Genomic DNA, 17,193 nt, shown 5'->3' on the forward strand with positions numbered 1-17,193 from the left:
CGCCGCAGCCGGCGCGGCACTGCCGGAGCCTTGCGGGGCTGCCACGGCACTGAGCCTTGCAGGGCTGCCTGGCACTGCCGCGCCGCTCCACTCATTGCCCAGCTTTCGTCCGACCCGACAGACTGCAACGAGAGCAGTATGTCTTTCCTTCAACGCCGCGTTACCGACAAAGTTCATCTGCTCTTTTTTCAATGAATTATCCCTTTTATTTGTTTATTTCTTTGATCAACTATAAATGAAAGTTATTCGTGTATATAAAACTGAAGTTTTTTACCGTTGAAATCGAACTGTACATGTTTACTACAGGAAAAAATATCAACTCTTGTTTAACAAGACATTATACATCAATAAGCAAGAACCTTGTGGAGGGTTTGCAATCACCTGGTCTATAAAAACAAGCGGGACAAATAACAGCAATTTATATGCAAAAGTAATGATTTAATGACTATAAGCAAGACAAAGCAATAGAATTGTGCTTCTTTTGCAGACTGGAGACAATGAAATGTTTAACTACAATTTTCCCGTACAAACATGAAACAATATCCATATAGAATAAACACCCTCACAAATGTATAACTGGTGGGTGATGAACACACACGAAGTTCGACCAAAGCAAAGAACAAACTGAAAAGTGTTCCGGGCCATTCTGTTTGGTGTCAGAAAAGTTCCTTCTGCTGAACAAACCAAACCCTCAGGAGCCCCCAGGAAACGCCCCCACTGGCGGCCCTCCCCGAGGAGGCATTCTCCGCAATTTATCGAAGGAGTCAAGTACCTGTTAAGCTCTAATGAAGTTAGTACTGTACCATATCCGTATATATTAAAAGAAATTTAGATAAAATGCCTTCACCCAGCGAACTGCTGGCTCCTTAAAATTTATACCAAATAGTTTATGGCTTCTATAATGATTCCGTGTGCTTTTAAAAACACAGTCCCCACCACACCAAGTAATAAAAAGGCAATCAAGCACGTCAATTACTTTCATCTCCCTTAACTTTTTTGTTGGTTTTTTTTTTTGCTTTTTTTTTTTTTTTGGTTTTTTTTTGCTTTTTTTTTTTCCTTCACTTCATCACTTCAACAACATTTGGTAAAGTAAAATAGACCACTTGGGGGAACAACAACAACAAAAAAAAAGACAAAGGCAGTCAAATGCTTTCGGGATTGGCAATCGCCTCCAGGTTATCAGAGTGGCTGTGCTTCCTCAGCGCTGCAGCTCTATGGCAGTGCGAGCAGAGCTCAACCAGGCGGCATCTGCAAGGGTCGAACCGGTTCTGAAACTTAACAACCATATCATGAGTGCATGAAACACAATATTTTCTTTATAGTATTTATAAATATATCATACAATACTGTTTCCTGTTATGTCATATACCAATATGGCATTGTACAATAAGCATAATGCCATCTGATTCTTACAAAAGCGAATCATTTAAACAAGTCAGTAAATAAAACGGTAATACCCGCTTTTAGGCATACAGATTGTAAAACTGAAGTTTACTTTTCGTTTGATCGGTTCTGTGCAGCAACAGAGAATTAAGGATGCAACATAAGAATCAAAATGGCTAATACGCAAAAATTGTTATTCACAGTGACATGGCTACATATATGCATTATTCTATGCATATCCTTTCTGTTTCGTCGAATTTCAAGATGAAAAAGCACTTGCTTTCTACAGGTTCACAAAACGGCATAATAACAATAACAATCGAAGAGAACGCGGTGGAGGAGTTAGTCTGGGTTAACCAGCTATATCCCAGGGCTTCTACCAGCTCGGTCGGGCTGAGGGCCCCGCAGCACTCAGCACACCCAGGTGTCACTTCTGTTTGCTTCCCGGTCCTTTGGAAACCATTTACATTTCAATCTCGCGTCGCAATTAACGTCCACAGCAAATGTCACCTAGTTCGCCTTTTATAGCCAAGTTCAGTGTCACTACAAAAGAAAGCAGTTTGGACGAGAGTCACGTGTATTAGCATCTATAAAGCTGTAATGGCATGAGAGATCTATAGAGAGGAGGGTCGGGGCCGGGTTGTCAGCCGGACGAAGTGGCCGAGGAGCCGTTTATGGAGGATTTCCGTGCTCTGTTGGTGAAGGAGGACTGGTGATTGCTGCCGGGGCTGCTGCTGGTGCCGTTCATGGTGCTGGAAATGTGTGGGAACTGCGGGTGGGGGGACTGGACCGGCGTGCTGGGGCTGGGCAGGCAGGAGGAGGTGGAGGGCAGCCCCCCGGCCGGGCTGCTGGCCTTGTCGCTGCCGGAGTCACTCTCCAGCTCGCCGCTGTTGCTGAGGCCTTCTCGCTGGTGGCCGATTTTCATCCGCTTGCAGGTGGGCCTCACGCGGTACTTGAGGGGCAGCGGGCCATTCTGCAAGGCAAGAGACCCGTCAGAACCCCGGGAACCACCCCGCCAGGCCGCTGCGTGCCACCAAGACATTACCCGTCTCCAGGTGTAGATGTAGGCAATGTCCATCAGCGTGTAGTAGTCCTTCAGGGGCTCCTCCTCGTACATCACGTCGATCTGCCGGGAGGTGCAGCCCGGTGTCAGCGTGCAGCTCTGTGCTGAAGGCAGCCTCAGAGCGCTCCAAAGCACCGGGCCCAGCACAAAGGGAACTGGGAATTTTCACATATACTAAAAAGATCAATTAATCCCCTCACACCTCGGTATCTGCAGCATGGCCAAACCCTCCATGAGGTATTTTAAATAACACCCTCACTCCCACAAGCATGCTGCCAACTCCACACATACACGGCCAGAAACCCAAAGCATGTAGGATGCCAGCAGCATTAGCAGGGATGGAGCAGCAAGGTACCTGGAAAGTGTTGGGGATGTCCATCTTGCTCCGCAGGAACTTTCGTAGATGCATCACTGTCATTGCTGCCGGGCAGCGCAAGTATCTCTTGTCATTCACCTATCGGCACAACAAAGGGCACGGGTCACCAAAGCTGCACTCTTACCATCATAGGTGACATTTTAAAAATGCACATTGTTCAATTAAGAACTGCAATACAGCAATTTCTGCTCTTCTAAGGGACAACGGAACGACATGGTAAATCACAGCTCCAGAAAAAAATAATTAAAAAGCCACTGATTTTACAAAAGAAGACTTACATCTCACACTACATCTCTTTCAACAATGCATATGCATTACAGGCTGACTAAAATAAATAAATAAATGATTTATTTATTACAAAATCACACACACAGAAAAAATCAGATTCAACTTTAAGAGTGACACTGCCAGCATTTGCTACTTGCTGTTTCTAGGAGCTGGCAGCACGTGGAGCTGCAGGAAACCCACAGTGCTGGGAGGTGCGCTCCTTTTGTCCTCATCACAAACCAGCTATTTTTCCCAGCTACAAACCCACGAGGAACTGCTCGTGGCTGTGCCACATTTCTCTGGGGTAAAGGAAAGTTATTTACCTCCTCCTTTGATTTTTCTTTCTCTTTATTTCCTTTTCGTTCCAGTCTGCGAGGAGAAATGAAACAATTACAACAAATAACAAAGAGCTGCTATCGGTCAGGTGAGCATAAAATACTGCCACTCAGGAACTTGCCTGTTCTGGTCAAAGAACTCAATGGATAAGCTTATTATCTCGTCGTCTGTTATAATTCTTTTGTCTTCGTCAGCCACTTCTCCCCTGTCTTCATTAGAGCCATTGGCAGCTGCGCAGAAATTTCCACAATAATTTACATTTTGAAATTCAAATCAGGAAGAAGGGCAATTCTCGGTGAGGAGGAAAAGAAAAAAATCCCCACGGTGAGATTACGATTAAATCTATGGAACCGCCAAAGCAGCAAACTTTTATCATGCTGAATTTACTTCTTAAAATTCCACCCCGACAACACAGCGCTTGAGAGTTAAAAAGGAAAGAGTAGAGCACCGGGGGCAACGCGCCATCGATTAGGGTCGGGAGTGAGAAGCTTTTACCATCAGCCGACGGATGAGCAGCATAGAAATCCCTTCTTCTTTTCATTTCATCTGGGGAAAAACACACGTGGGGCATCAGAACCTCCTTGCAGCTCCCAGCAGGGACGCGGGAGAGCAGTTCTGGGTTCGGGGTATTTCTTCTGCTTTTTGGTACTTACTTTTGAAAAGGCCCGGCACAAGCTTGTACACAATATCCTGGAGAGTTTTATCTGACCTGGAAAGAAGCATTGAGCACAGTGCTGAGCGCACGAAGCAGCGTTTCGATGCAAGCAGCAGCTCCTGCCATGTAACCTCTGCCAACAGCAGGCGGGACTCCCGGCCTCGCGGGAGGCCGCCCATAAAACGCAGCTTACAGGAGCTTAAAATCAAACTAACGCAGCTCTGAGCACCGCTGTAAAACTAAAGCCGGGTCTACCGCGGCAGTGCCGCCGAAAAATCATTCTGCCTAAACCTACAATTCCTCCACAGAAAACGAGGAGCGGCAGAAAGGAACGGCGCGGAGAAAATGCTTCTGGCAGCAGAAGCATGCCGAAAGGGTTCGGCTTTCGGCTGCCGGAGTTCCGGTAAGTTCGGGGGGCCGAGGTTTGGCCGTGGGAAACGGCAAGCGGCGACGGGAGCTGCGGGCGCTGTGAGGCGCGGGGACGGCACCGTGCCCGCCGCAGCCTCCCTCCGCAAAGCCCGACGCGACTCCGCTCGCACCCGGCGGAACCTTCGGCTTCCATCAATGACAAAAGTCCAAAGAGAGCGCCTGGCCGCGAGGCAGCCCGTAAATTCACGGCTCCTTTCAGATTGAAATCGCGACGCGGAGATAAGATCGCCCAACGGCGCGGCCCCGCGCGGCGCGCCCGCCCCTACCTGATGTTGAGCAGCGGCCGGGTTTTGTGCACTTGGACGTCGCAGATCGGGCAGTACTTGCTCGTCTCCAAGTACCGCACGATGCACGTCTTGCAGACTGCAAGGCAAACACGGGAGCCTTTAGCGACGGTCGGAGGTGACACCGAGCATGCATAGACAGAGAGAGGTGCGATCTCCTAAACTATGCGGCCGGGAATCGGCCATTGTCAGCAGCGCGCCGCTTAAGCTAAACAAATACTCAAATCGGCCGCGATTAACATGAAAAGGCGACGCTTAGAGCACATATATTGCGCCTTTAACAAAGACCGTAGGGCCGTCGCCAGGACGAGCCGCGGTGCCGCGGTACTCACAGGAGTGCAGGCACTCGATGATGGTCGTCGCGTCGATGAAGTACCCGCCGCACAGCACGCACATGAGGTGCGGGTTCAGCTCGGTGATTTTGATCCTGGTCGTCCGGTGCATTTTGGCGCGGGGCGAGGCGGCTCTGCAACACACACGGCCGGTGCGAGCCGCTCAGCGGGGCCGCTTCCCAGGTGCGGGGCCCGGCGGAGGGCGGCGGCGGCCGAGCCGGGCCGTGCGGGGCGCAGCGCGGGGGGCGCGGAGCCGGCCGGGCGCAGCGCGTGGAGGCGCGGACGCTCTCCGCCGGGCGCCGGGCTCGGAGCCGGGGCTGCCGGCGCGGCGCGGCGCGGCGCGGAGCTCAGCGGGGCCGGCCGGGCACCGGGCTGCCGGCGAGCAGCACAAAGGGGAACCAGCGCCTCCCGGTGCGGCTGCCCTGGCATTTCCGGAGAGCGGGGAGGGGAGGCGGGGGGAGGGTGGGGGGGGGGGACACGCACCTCGCGGCGGGGCCGGGCACCGGGCGGCGGGGCCGGGCCGCGAGGGGGTCCGGGCGGCCGCGGCTGCCGCTCGGTGCCGATCCGGATCCGCTCCGCTCTCCGAGGGGGTTGCTATAGCAACTTACACTTACACTTGGCATCCTGCCACCGCTGGGAACACGCGAGAGCCGGGCGGGGGGGCGGCCGGGGGGGTGGGCCGGGCCGAGCCGAGCCGGGCCGGGGGGTGGGACGCGGGGCCCGGGGGCTGGCGGAGGGGGTGGAGGAGAAGAGCGGCCCGCGGGGGTCTGGGAGCCCAGCGGCGAGGGGAGGGGATGGGCAGGAGGGGAGGGGAAGGGAAGGGCGGGCAGGGGGAGGGCGGCGGGAGCCGCCGGGGAGGGGGGGTGGAGGGGGTTCGGCCTCGAGGGGCGCGGGGCGCGGTGCGGGGCCGAGCCGGGCCGAGGCGAGCGCGGGAGGCTCCTCCCGAGCCTCGGCCATTTCGGATCCTCGCGGGGGCCTCTCTCTCTCCACGTCGACTCGGGGCGAGGAGCTGCGCTGAGCCGCCGCTCGCCCCCGCCGCTCCCCGCCCGTTCCCGCGCCGGGCACCGCGCCCGCGGCCCCTCCGCTCCCTGCCTGCCTCCGCCGCTCCTCTCCTCTCCCCGCCGCAGCGTTCTGTCTTTCTCTCCCCCCTCTTTTGAGGCTCATCTGAACGCCTCCCGTGGCCGAAGCGGAGCGGGGCGAAGTTCCGCGGGAGCGGGTCAGAGGCTCGAAGCGCCGGGCGAAGGGATGAGGCAGAACACACGTCCCGGTTCTTATAACCCTTCTTTTGGGTCACGAAGAGGCGCACCGAGGGGGGGGGGAGGGAAGAATGCAAAGCCCAAACCGACCTTAAACTGTACCTCCGTAACAACACACGAAGGACCATGTGACCAAACCATTCCTAAAGCTAAATCAACACCTTGTCAACACGACGCGGCGACGGGAGCGAAAAACAAATGTCATCTTCGCAGCCTGAAACCCATAAACCCTATCGGGTGCAGCGGCACCGACGTTCCATGCACACTCACTATTGAAAACGAGAGGGAACGCGAACCGAAGGGGAAAACGCTCCGCGGGAACACGCCCCACCAGCCCCGGCAGCGGTACGGCAGATAGCCTTCTGCCCGCCCGAGCCCGAGCAATGCCGCCCGCCACCGGGTCCCTCCCGCCCTCGGCGCCGCCCCCCACTCGCAGTCCGCGCCCGACGCCGCTCCCCGGGCCCCGCGCGGAGCCACCGCCCCTCGGGGCGCTGCTCCCAGCACCGTGCAGCGCGAGGAGGGCACGCGCGGCGTTCCCGGGGGCTCCGCGGTTCGGCCACGCTGCCCCGGACCGGGCACGGCGCAGCCCGAGAGCAGCGCACAGCGCCAACGAGCGACCTCGGCACGGAAACTTCTGCTGATGATGCTGCTGCTGCTCCAGGAGGAGCTCCAAACGAGCTCCCCAATACCAAACCGGAGCGAACAGGCACAGAGAAAAGCGAAGCGTCCAAAGCACCCCGGCTTAGACCTGCCCCTACATCGGGCAGCAAAACGGGAGCCCGCCCCGCTGCGTTCCACGTGAATGGCTCTTCCAGGGTCCCTGACCCTCCGCTCCGCACTCCCAAAGAGGCACCCAGAGCTGCTGTGCAGGAGACACAACAGCGCCCTGCCGCGCTGTCCGCCCGGTTCTGGCTCTGCCCGCTCAGTGCTCACCGCTCCCAACAGCCCAGAATAACCTCAGCAGGAAGCTGAGCAAGGATTTCTCCCCATCCCTGGCGCTCTGGGACCAACTTTTCAATACATCGACGCGTTTATTTCACTCCTTCATAAATGGAGGATTGAATTAACCCTGACATGCGTTTTGTCGACCCCCCCCTCAACGCGAGGGATTCACCACCCGCAGACCGTCTGTGTCAGCACTGTGTCACCCTGCGATCCCTGCCCGACAGGACAACCACTGGCATCGGTCCCTGCCCCGCGCACTGGCCCCACGCACACGCGCGCACACAGCCTCAGCCTCAGCCCTGGATTTGGGCAGCAGCGAAACACCTTTGGATTTTTCCAAAGCACTGGTAGTGCTTGACGAGGTCACCCGGCAACTCCGGGCTGGGACAACACGTGAGTGTTTAACCCGACACATAGAGCGGCCCGACCCAAACACAGGGAGATAACACCCGCCGGCAGCACACACTGCCCGCAACCGATTATTGAGAGGCCTTATACGGGTGATGTCAAAATGAAGAAAACCAGAAGGGTACTCCCCTGCTCAGGATCAGCGGCATTATCACAAATCCATAAAAGCAACCGACTCCCGAACTCTGCCCGATGTTCCCCGATGGAGCCCACGGACAGCCCCTGGTCGGGCCGCCCCGCTCTACCCCCGCGGTGCTTCAGGGAGCGACGGGACGGGGCTTCCCGAGGGGGCTCCGAGTCCTCGCCCTGCAGCCAGGGAACAGCCGGGACAGAGAGGAAAAGAACCCGTCCTTTAAGCAGCCGCCGTGGCCCCGCGTTAACTCCGCAGCGTGTCCCCCGGAACCGGCCCGAGGTGCACGCTGTACGTCGGGGACGGCCGGGGCAGCGCTCGGCACGGCACGAGGCTGCAGCCCCCATCCCGGGGACGGCCCCCCGGGGCTGCTCGGAACGCTTGGGGCTCGCAGCGGTGCTCCCAGCATTTCCCGACCGGGAACGGGCACACAGCCGGCCGGGTCCCCGAGCCTCGTGGGGAGCGGAGCAGCAAGCAAAGTTTCTAAAAGCTGAAAAGCGTCTCTCCGACTTCCACAGAACCGCGCTTTTTTTTTTCCCCTTTATTTTTACCTGATTTTTCGCAAATATGGACAACGCCCCACGGCCCCTGCCCGCATGTATTTTTCGCCAGGCCACGCACCCGCACACACCTCCACAGCCGTCCGTCCGCGGCCGTCGGGGGCCCCACGCGCGGCGCTGCACACGGCGGGGCTGCACGCGTGGTCCCCTCCGGGGCCCGAGAGAAGGAACCCTCGATCGAGCGCGGTCCCGTCCGCCCCTCCGTCCCTCTGCTCCGGGGCTCCGCACCCCGCACACCGCTCCGAAGCCCACACTTAAAACCACAATCTCAACCCAAAACTACGAAAAAAAAAAGAAAAAAAGAGAAAAAAAAGTTCGGTCCCGGCGCTGCCCCCCCCGCCGCCCCTCGCAGCGGGGTTACCCCAAACTTCGCCGTTTTCTGCACGGCCGGGAGAGAGGCGCCGGGAGCAGCCGGGGACCGCCATCTTACCGCCGCCCGCTCTGCCCCGCCGCTCGCCCAACTTAAGTTAATAACACTCGGTGCGGGGCGGCCCGCAGCCTAACAGCCCCCGCGCGGGGACCGCCGCCCCCCAACGGCCCCGTCCCTATAAAACGACCGCGCTCGGGGGCCCCTTCGCCCCCCCCGGCCGCGTTGATCGCCGAGAGCCCCGCGCTCGCTAGACCCGGGCGGCTCCGCGCTTCGCGATCGTCCCCGTTCCGTCAAAATCTGCCTTTAAACAAAGGGCGCCGGGGCCGGGCCGGCAGCGGGGGCCGCAAATACAAATATTCTCCTCGGGGGCCGTGCGCGCCCGAAGCCGCTCGGGGGCTCGGGGGGGAAGAAAGGAACTAAAATCGGGCGCCGTGGGCGCGTAACGAAAGCGGCCGCCCGGGCCGCCGCCGCCGCCGCCGTGTGTGTGTGTGCGCGCGTGCGGCGGGCGCGGGGCTGTCAGCGCCGCTCCGTACCGCGCCGAGCGGGGACGCCCCGCGCCCGCCGCCCCCCGGCGCCCCCCGCCCGCCCGGGGCCACCCCGCCGCATACGTACCCGGAAAAGGGAGCCGGCGGGCGACGATCGGGGCGGCCGAAAAAGACAATGAAAGTTAAAAGTCGTTCAGCAGAAAATGAATGTGAGCCAAGCGGCCATCTTGAAATGAACTGCAGACGCTGTCAATCGCGAGGAGCGCACCAACGCCGCCGCCGCGGCGCTCCGCTCATGCCGCCCGCGGGACCGCCGTGTCCGCGCCGCTCCGCCGACCCTCGGCGTTCCCTCGGCGCCGCGCGGGGCCGCGCCGGGCTCAGCCGGCCGGGGGCCGCCCGCTCCGGCCCATTGTCTCGCCCGCTCCCCCCCGCTCCGCCGCCCGCTCGCCGTTTTTTTTTTTTTTTATTATGATTATTTCATAGTTGGTGGCGGGGGGACGAGGGAGGGAGGGCGGAGGAGGGAAAAACGCGAGGCTGAAGGCACACACTGGAAACTGACACCGTCCCCAAAATGGCTCGGAGTTCGCCCGCCCCGCCAGCGTCACGTGGGGCTCCTCATTCCTTAAGGGTGGCCTGGGAATTAGCGGCGGTGCGGCCGGGGCCGGCCGCCTCCCCGTGACCCAATCCCGCACCCGGCCGCCTCCCCCCCGCCCCCTGCCCCCCTTCTCCTCCCCCGCTTCCCCCCGCCCCCCCCGCCCCCCCCGCCACCCCCTCCCCTCCCCCCGGCCCTGCACGCGCCCGCCCGCGCGCCGCCGATGCCTCCTTTTCGCCGCCGCCTCCCCGCCCCGGCCCGACCCCCGCCCGGCCCCGGCCCCGCTCCCCGCCCGCTCCCACCGCCCCCTCTGCCTCCTCCCTCCGCCCCCTCCTCTCGTCCCCCCCCCCCCCCCCCCCGCGGCCACGCGCGTCCACCCCCCCCCTTCGAGGCCCCCCACGCCGCACTTGTTGCGTGGCCCTCCCGCGCCCACGCGTGGGGCAGCGCCGCGCGGGGCCCCTCGGGGGCGGGGGGAAGCGGCAGAGCCCCGCAGCGCGGAGCGGGGCTGCGCCGGGGCCGAGCCGCTGCCCTTCGTCGGGGCCCCTCCGCGCCTCCCCGGGGGGGCGGACCGACCCGACCCGTCCCGCGGCGCCCGCGCTCCCCCCGGCGGCAGGTGCGGGTGGGGGGCATCGCCAGGCGCGAGGTAGGGGGAAAGCTGCAGTCGGGCTCCGGGATCGGCCCAAGAGGAACACGGAGCGGCCGTCGGCGTGTGGTGCCCCGGGAGGAGGCAGGTCTCAACCGCGGCCCGTGCCGACACGGCGCCCTCGGGTGTGGGGAGCTGCGTCCAGTCGGTACGAGAAGGGAAAATCGTCTTTAATTGAAAATGCACAGCATAAAAGAGGAGGGATGCTCTGCAGACACAACGGTTGAGGCAGTATTTAACTGAAGCGTTAATTTTCAAGAAAATGTAACAGGAGTGAGGAATACCAACTGCATATTCCATGCCAACAGCTTGCTTAATTCACATCTAGAAATCACTACAAAATGGTTTGGATCAAGAGATGTACATTGAGATGTGCACAGAAGGGTCTTTGCCATTGGGAATGTTCTCACGCAGTGCCCGGCTGCCCTCGGTCACAGCTGTGTTGCTCTCTCCAGACTCTTCGCAGCGTCCTTCAGCTTCCCGACCAAATCCTGGGAGAGGGAACACCTCAGAATGAATTTCGGAAAGGTCAGCACCTGGTGTCACAGTGCCCTCTGTGCATAGCAGCATGGGATATCCTGGAGTTCACCCTCGTCCATTGGACAACACAAGCAAATCGTTCCGTTTCTTACACTTTTTCTGCTGTAAAATAGGGTGGTACACTGGAACTGAAGGACAATGCCTTGTGATATATATGACCTACTAACATACATTGCTGTCCTTAGCACATCAGTATAGCTGCAATGGCTGCTGCACATCGCTGCTCTGAGCACCGTAAGCACTTCTTCCACCCTGAAAATACCCTGAGTACCATTCTGCACAGGGACTACACCATGTGCCAGTCCTGCCTGGGGCAGCCATCAACCCAAACATGGGCACTGGCAAAGATGCCTCCCAGTGCCTCCAGTTCCCTCCCTTTTGCACAGGCACATAACTACAGCACAGAGCAGAGCTCAATGTTTGCTTCATCACACTGCCGGTGTGTCACCTACACACCGACACTGGCTTCAGTTCATTCCCTACTTGGGAGCATGACATGTCATTCAGCTGCTTGCTTCAGCAGCTTCTCTGAACCACTGGGACAAGGGTTTTGGGGAAGTGATGCATTCCCTCCCAAACATATGTGTGACAGCATACCCACCATCTATGCGTGTACAGAAAGCAGCACATGCCACTGAAATCAGTCACTTTACAACTTCAATTAAGACCATGACTAGAAGTGTAGCACAGCAAATCCTCCCCTCCTGCCTGTTGTTTTTGGTTTGATTGGTTGGTGGCTTTTTTGGTTTGGTTGTTTTTTTTTTTTGTTGTTGTTGTTTTTTTTTAATAATTATTTGTGCCATCTAATTGTGACTGAAAAAGTGCTAGAGACATTGCCATCCAGAGCGGGAGCCAGGCAGAAAAACAGGGAGGGAGCAGGGGTACCTGCAGCTGCTCCATGGTGCAGCTGAAGCTGAGGTCTGGCTGTGATCCCACATCACTGTTCTGTAGGAAACAAAACCAAAGCAGGCTGCTTTACTGCAAAATGACATAAATGGCACTGAGAGGGGTGTGAGGAGCGCATACCTCAGTACTGAGGGTCAGCAGGTAGGTGGGCTGGTAGGCTCGGTGCAGCTCGTGGGTCTGTGGCAGAACAGTGCTCAGCACAGCAGGGCCAGGGCAGCGGGGGGGTCCCACAACCCTGTGCCCCTGCCCTTACCTGGATGCGGTATGCTAGGCGCCAGGACACATCTGTCACATGTGGAGGGGCCCGGCCTATGCTGGGAGAGAGACAGCAGCAGGCGGTGTGGGAAGGGCTGAGACCACACTGCCTGTCTGTGGCACGCAACACTGCTGCAATGGGTCACAGAGACTTAAAGGGCAATACGGAAAGGAGGGGGACAAGTTTCTATAGCTATTTTATAAAGTTTGTTAGAAATGCAACAAAAAATGGTAATTAAAAAAAAAAATAAAGCATTACTGTTGACGTGGATGAGGGGAAGTGTGCCTGGTTCTCCCCAGGCAGTGCTGGAGCAGCCCCTACTGCGGCCCTGTGCCCACTTACCTCCCCAGCAGCTCCTCCAGTGCCTCCCGGTTTTTCTGGAGAAAAGGAAAAAAAAAGAAAGGCGAGAGCAAAATACATTTGCAAATTTGAAACGATTGCTCCAGAAGAAAGAAAACGCCGACATGTTACAGAAGGGTGCCAGACCTGGTACTCGGTGCAGAACTGCTCGATCCGCTCCCTGTCCAGCTTGCACTCCTCCAGGCACGCGCTGCAGGAGGACACACGGCCATGGGCGGCCCCCAACACACACACAGAACCCCGCCAGCCCCGGCGCCGTGCGGCGGCGTTGCCGGGGCCGTGGCGGGCGGTATCAGTACCTGAGGGCCGCTCGGTCGGCTCTCTGCCTGCCCGCCTCCAGGATGCAGGCGGCGGCGGCGGCGTGGCACTGCTTCAGCACCGCGGGGTCAACGTCGCTCAGCTCGGGGTCGGCTGCGGGAGACGCGGGGCTGTCGACACCGCCGCTCGCCCGCGGGACGGCGCTTCTGCCCCGTGCCGCACTCTCCATCCCGCGACCCGAAGCCGCGTCCCGCCCGGCTCCGCTCCTCTGATCGGGGTCGCGGGCAGCAGCGGCTCCCCCCAGCCCCGAGCCCGACCCGGGGAGAAACGCGAAGGGGCGCGGGCACGGACGCGGCGAAAGCTTCAGCGGGCGGAGGAGCGGAGCGGCCGCGAGAGGGGTCCGGCCGGTGGGGACGGCCCGGAACGGCCGGTGGCGCGGTACGCGCGTGCCCGCGTGCACACACGAGCACCTATGTGCACGCACAACCCCGTGTGCGCACCTACGTGCATGCCCGAGCACCTACGTGCATACATATCCCTACGTGCATGCCCAGACCCATGTGCAAGCACACCTTCATGTGTGCGCACATACACCTGTATGCGTGCACGTTCCTCTATGTGCACGCACTAACATCTCTAAGCATGCACACCCCGATGTGGACGCACACACGCATGCACGTGGCTCTGTATACACGCACACCCGCACGTGCACGCAGACAGCCCCATGTGCACGTACATACACCCATACCCACGCACGGACACTCACGTGCACGGACATCCCCACGCGCGCACAGACGCCAGTACGCACGGACACCCCGACTGCACGCGCACCCGCAGGCACACACGCACCCCTAACCCCGGCAGGCGGCACGCAGGCGGCCCCGCCGCCCCACGCAGAGCCCCGCCGCCCGCTCCCGCTCACCCACGCCGCCGTGGGGCTGCAGCACGCCTCGGAAGGCGGCGCGGAGCAGCGCGGAATAGGCGCGGCGGGACAGGCGCCGGGGGTCGCCCAGCAGCCGGCAGCCGCCCTGAGCGTACGCCGACAGCTCCATTGCGGCGCCGTGACCTTCGACACGCGCCCACGTGACCGCCGCCGCTGAGGCGGAGCCGTCGCGGCTGCGCCACCGGCGGGAGGAGGCGCCGCCGGGCGGGGAGCTGAGCCCGAGCGCCGAGCGCTGAGCGCCGAGCGTTCTCCTGGCGGCGCCTCCTCCCGCTCGGGGCGGCGGCGGCGGGCGCGGGAGCGGGCGGCGGGCGGCGGGCGGCGTGTTGCGGAGATCGGACGCGGGAAGGGAGACGCCGGCCGGCCGCGGGCAAACGTGGCCAAATCCGTGCAGCGTAAATACGCTGTGCCCTTTGTGGTGTTCAAGCGCTCCCGTTCCGCACCTCGGCTGCCCCGCTCGGTGCGTGCTGTTTGTTACCCCGAGGCGGGGGGCAGTCCCATTTCGGACGGGGGTTCTCTGTCAGTAGGTGAAAACGTGAATCTCCAAGCTCGGCTCTCAGCCGCGCTCGGGCGGAGAAGAGGAAATCCCGGCGCCCGCAGGATCGGGCCCGCGGTTCCGAGGCGCGCCCCACGTGTGTCCGCCTTAGGCCTCGCGGCACCTCCAGGCGAACGGCTCCGTTCGGTGCGCGCTGCGCTGCCGCCGCGCTGTTCCGACGCTTCGGCGTACCGATGAGTGCCTCTGCGTCCGTGGACGAAGCGCCGAGCCCGGCGGACGGCGTTCCGGGGATTTGCATTTTGCCAGGAACCGGGAAGGCACGACGGCGGCAAGGTGGGCTCGGGAGCGGCCGTCCTCCGTCCCGTGGCAACGCTGTCACATAGAGACACAACACGTAAGAAAAGACATAAAATGGAGGAGAAGAAAAACCATAAAATGGAGGAGAGGACAAAGCTCAGAGCCGTGGATTTACGAAGGTGCAGAGACCACGGCTGTGAAACAGGATCGTAATAAAAAAACGTCAGAAATGTGCACGCGTGGGGCATGGCTGCACGCCACGGAAATCTCCTCCCTCATCATCGACAGCGTGTGGAAATCTATGAATTAAAATCTAGCTTCAAAGACAAATTAATCTGTTAAGGATTCCTCACAGCACGGCACAGTCCGCATCAGTCCTTTCAATAATTTTCTTCAGCAGATCTGTGCTTTCACTTCCCCTGCCCCACCTCCCAGCAAGATCTCTTCTCCCCTTTCCCCCCCTCCAAAGGGAACACGATGCATTCACACAGGCTGAGCAGATTTCACCACTCGTGCGCAGTGTTTGCACCTTCTAAACTCTGTTCATTATAATTTCTAAGAGGAAGGGAATGTATATCAAATAAAGAAACTCCAAAGGAAATTCATTAATACTTGAATATTAATTAATCAGTGAAACAAACCACCCTGGTCTGTGCAGGCTGCTGTTTCCCCAGCTTGTTCTTCATTGCTCAGAAGAAAATAAAGCAGCTGTCCAAAGTGAAGGGAAATCATTTTGTGTGTCAGGAAATTTTAATTCTTAAAATTTCAGAATTGCCATAAGTGTTTCTGAAAACTCCCAGAGCTGCACTTTTTTTCCTGTATATTGGTTTTTGCAGAGTTAGAAGATGGTAACGTAAGATGGTGTTTCTAGCGCTTATTTTGTACAAAATCGTTACTGACTTCAAGGAGTTTCAGCTCCAGAGCAATGGGCTGTCCCCAGAACCTTTGGTTTAGGTCAGCAGTGAGCCTACTTTATTATAATGTATGGATTCTACAAAGAAAAAAAATGTTTCAATCAGAGAAACACATTAAGTAACTATTTACTACAGGTTGTATTTCTTGCGGGATTGATTTCTGAAGGAACAACTCAACAGTCACATTTCAGTCCCTGATAGTATCATAGCATCAAAGAAAAGGACCACACAGACCCAAAAGGCCCAGGAGAATTCTTTACATGTCTCTGGTACCAACGTGCAAGGCAGCAAAGAAGCTCCTGCTCTGAGCCAAGCCCTAGCGAGGTCCATTTCTTTGGTGCAGTCCTTGTAGGCAGCCCTCCTGCCCAGGGACAGTGCAGTGCTTAGCATAGCCTTCCAGGAAGATGTTATGCTCCCAGGTTTGTCTTGCATGTCTGAATTGCAGGCAGTGCCTTGTTTGGCTGCAGACAGGGACTGCTCAATAAAACATTCGGTGTTTGCTCACAAATAGTTCTGATTTAAGTGAGGAGTTCAGGAAATTAACTTTTTAATTAAATATGTGAAGGAGCTTAATTTATTTCGGTAAGGCAAAACCCATAGAAGCTGAATATGGTTTTGATCAGGAATTTAATATCTCTGATTTTAAGTTCAACCTGAAAAACATTTTTGCTGCTAGGTGGCATTTTTGGAATTTAAGTGACATTAATTTAGGGAAAATAAATCAAGAAGGGTTTCTCCATTTATCTTTTGATTTTCTTCTCTCTGACTTGGTGCTGCCTTCTCTTTGTCCAAACTTCAAATCTCCTATAAAAAAGAGATATCTCTCTATAAAAAATATATATCTTTTTAAAGGAACTGTCAGCTTTCACATTTAAATTATAGGCTCGCTTAAGTTCTACGCTTTTGAGCTGTTAATGTTTCATTCCTTCTTTAAGTGCTTAGCAGCAGAGACGAGCAGAGAAGAGCTGCTTGTTCCTCACTTTGTAGCTCCCCTGATTTCTAACAGTATGGAGAAATCTCACCTGTTAGAAAAGTCCCTTTATTTACAGAATGCGTATCAGATTGAACTCTCAAAAATATATTTGAATTTGTATTTTATACATCAAATAGAAATGAATCACAAGGAGAATTTCTATGTTATCTAGGATCGCATCAAAGGTAAGTAATAAAATGGTGCAGTGGTTTGGATATGTAAGCAAGCATCACTGCCATGTGCTGGGCAACGCATCCTCGGGGAGAGCAGCTTTGTCCTTTTGTGCATTTTAACACATCCTAGCATCCTACTAATTAAGGGAAATTACTGCATTTGCTGAATTGTCAGTCGTTCCCTTTCTCCCACAGAGAAACAGAGCTCCACAGTTATAACACATTTGCTCCTTCACAAGACAGAGCTCCCTGTCCCAGGCCAAATTCAAAGGTTTGCAGTCGAGGCCTACGTGAAAGGTGCTCACCTTTAGAGCCGAATGCAGAACCAAAAAGATCCCCGCTGCTTCTGCCAACCGCAGCGCGGTTCCCTGTCTGCTCCCGTGTCACAGACACGTGTAGTTTGTCATACTCACAAAAATGCTGGGAACGCTGCTGAATGTTGATATGGGTAGCCTGTCTTTGTAAGCAACATTTCTTGGCGGTGGATTTCACCCTGACGCTTTTGCTGCCTTTCAAAGGCTCTGACATAATTTACAGACACTTCAAAGTTGTGCTCCTGCTCCTGC

General features: G+C 57.3%; 1 protein-coding gene across 1 annotated transcript; it reads right to left on the reverse strand.

Moving 5' to 3' along the window:
- Nucleotides 1–183: 183 nt before the first annotated feature.
- On the reverse strand, nt 184–13,914 carry BMI1 (BMI1 proto-oncogene, polycomb ring finger). The gene is made up of 18 exons (XM_052692305.1): nt 13,757–13,914; nt 12,876–12,987; nt 12,703–12,766; nt 12,559–12,593; nt 12,214–12,274; nt 12,081–12,137; nt 11,940–11,999; nt 10,949–11,005; nt 9,407–9,525; nt 5,126–5,259; nt 4,776–4,872; nt 4,079–4,134; nt 3,921–3,971; nt 3,547–3,655; nt 3,413–3,458; nt 2,802–2,900; nt 2,429–2,509; nt 184–2,356 (listed from the first exon to the last, which is right to left on the reverse strand). Exons 1-18 carry the CDS (start codon nt 13,884–13,886, stop codon nt 2,027–2,029), a joined length of 1,698 nt encoding a protein of 565 aa, XP_052548265.1. The 5' UTR covers nt 13,887–13,914; the 3' UTR covers nt 184–2,026.
- Nucleotides 13,915–17,193: the final 3,279 nt, after the last annotated feature.

Source organism: Tympanuchus pallidicinctus, unplaced genomic scaffold (assembly GCF_026119805.1).
Source record: "Tympanuchus pallidicinctus isolate F22 unplaced genomic scaffold, pur_lepc_1.0 scaffold3, whole genome shotgun sequence".
Taxonomy (NCBI): domain Eukaryota; kingdom Metazoa; phylum Chordata; class Aves; order Galliformes; family Phasianidae; genus Tympanuchus; species Tympanuchus pallidicinctus.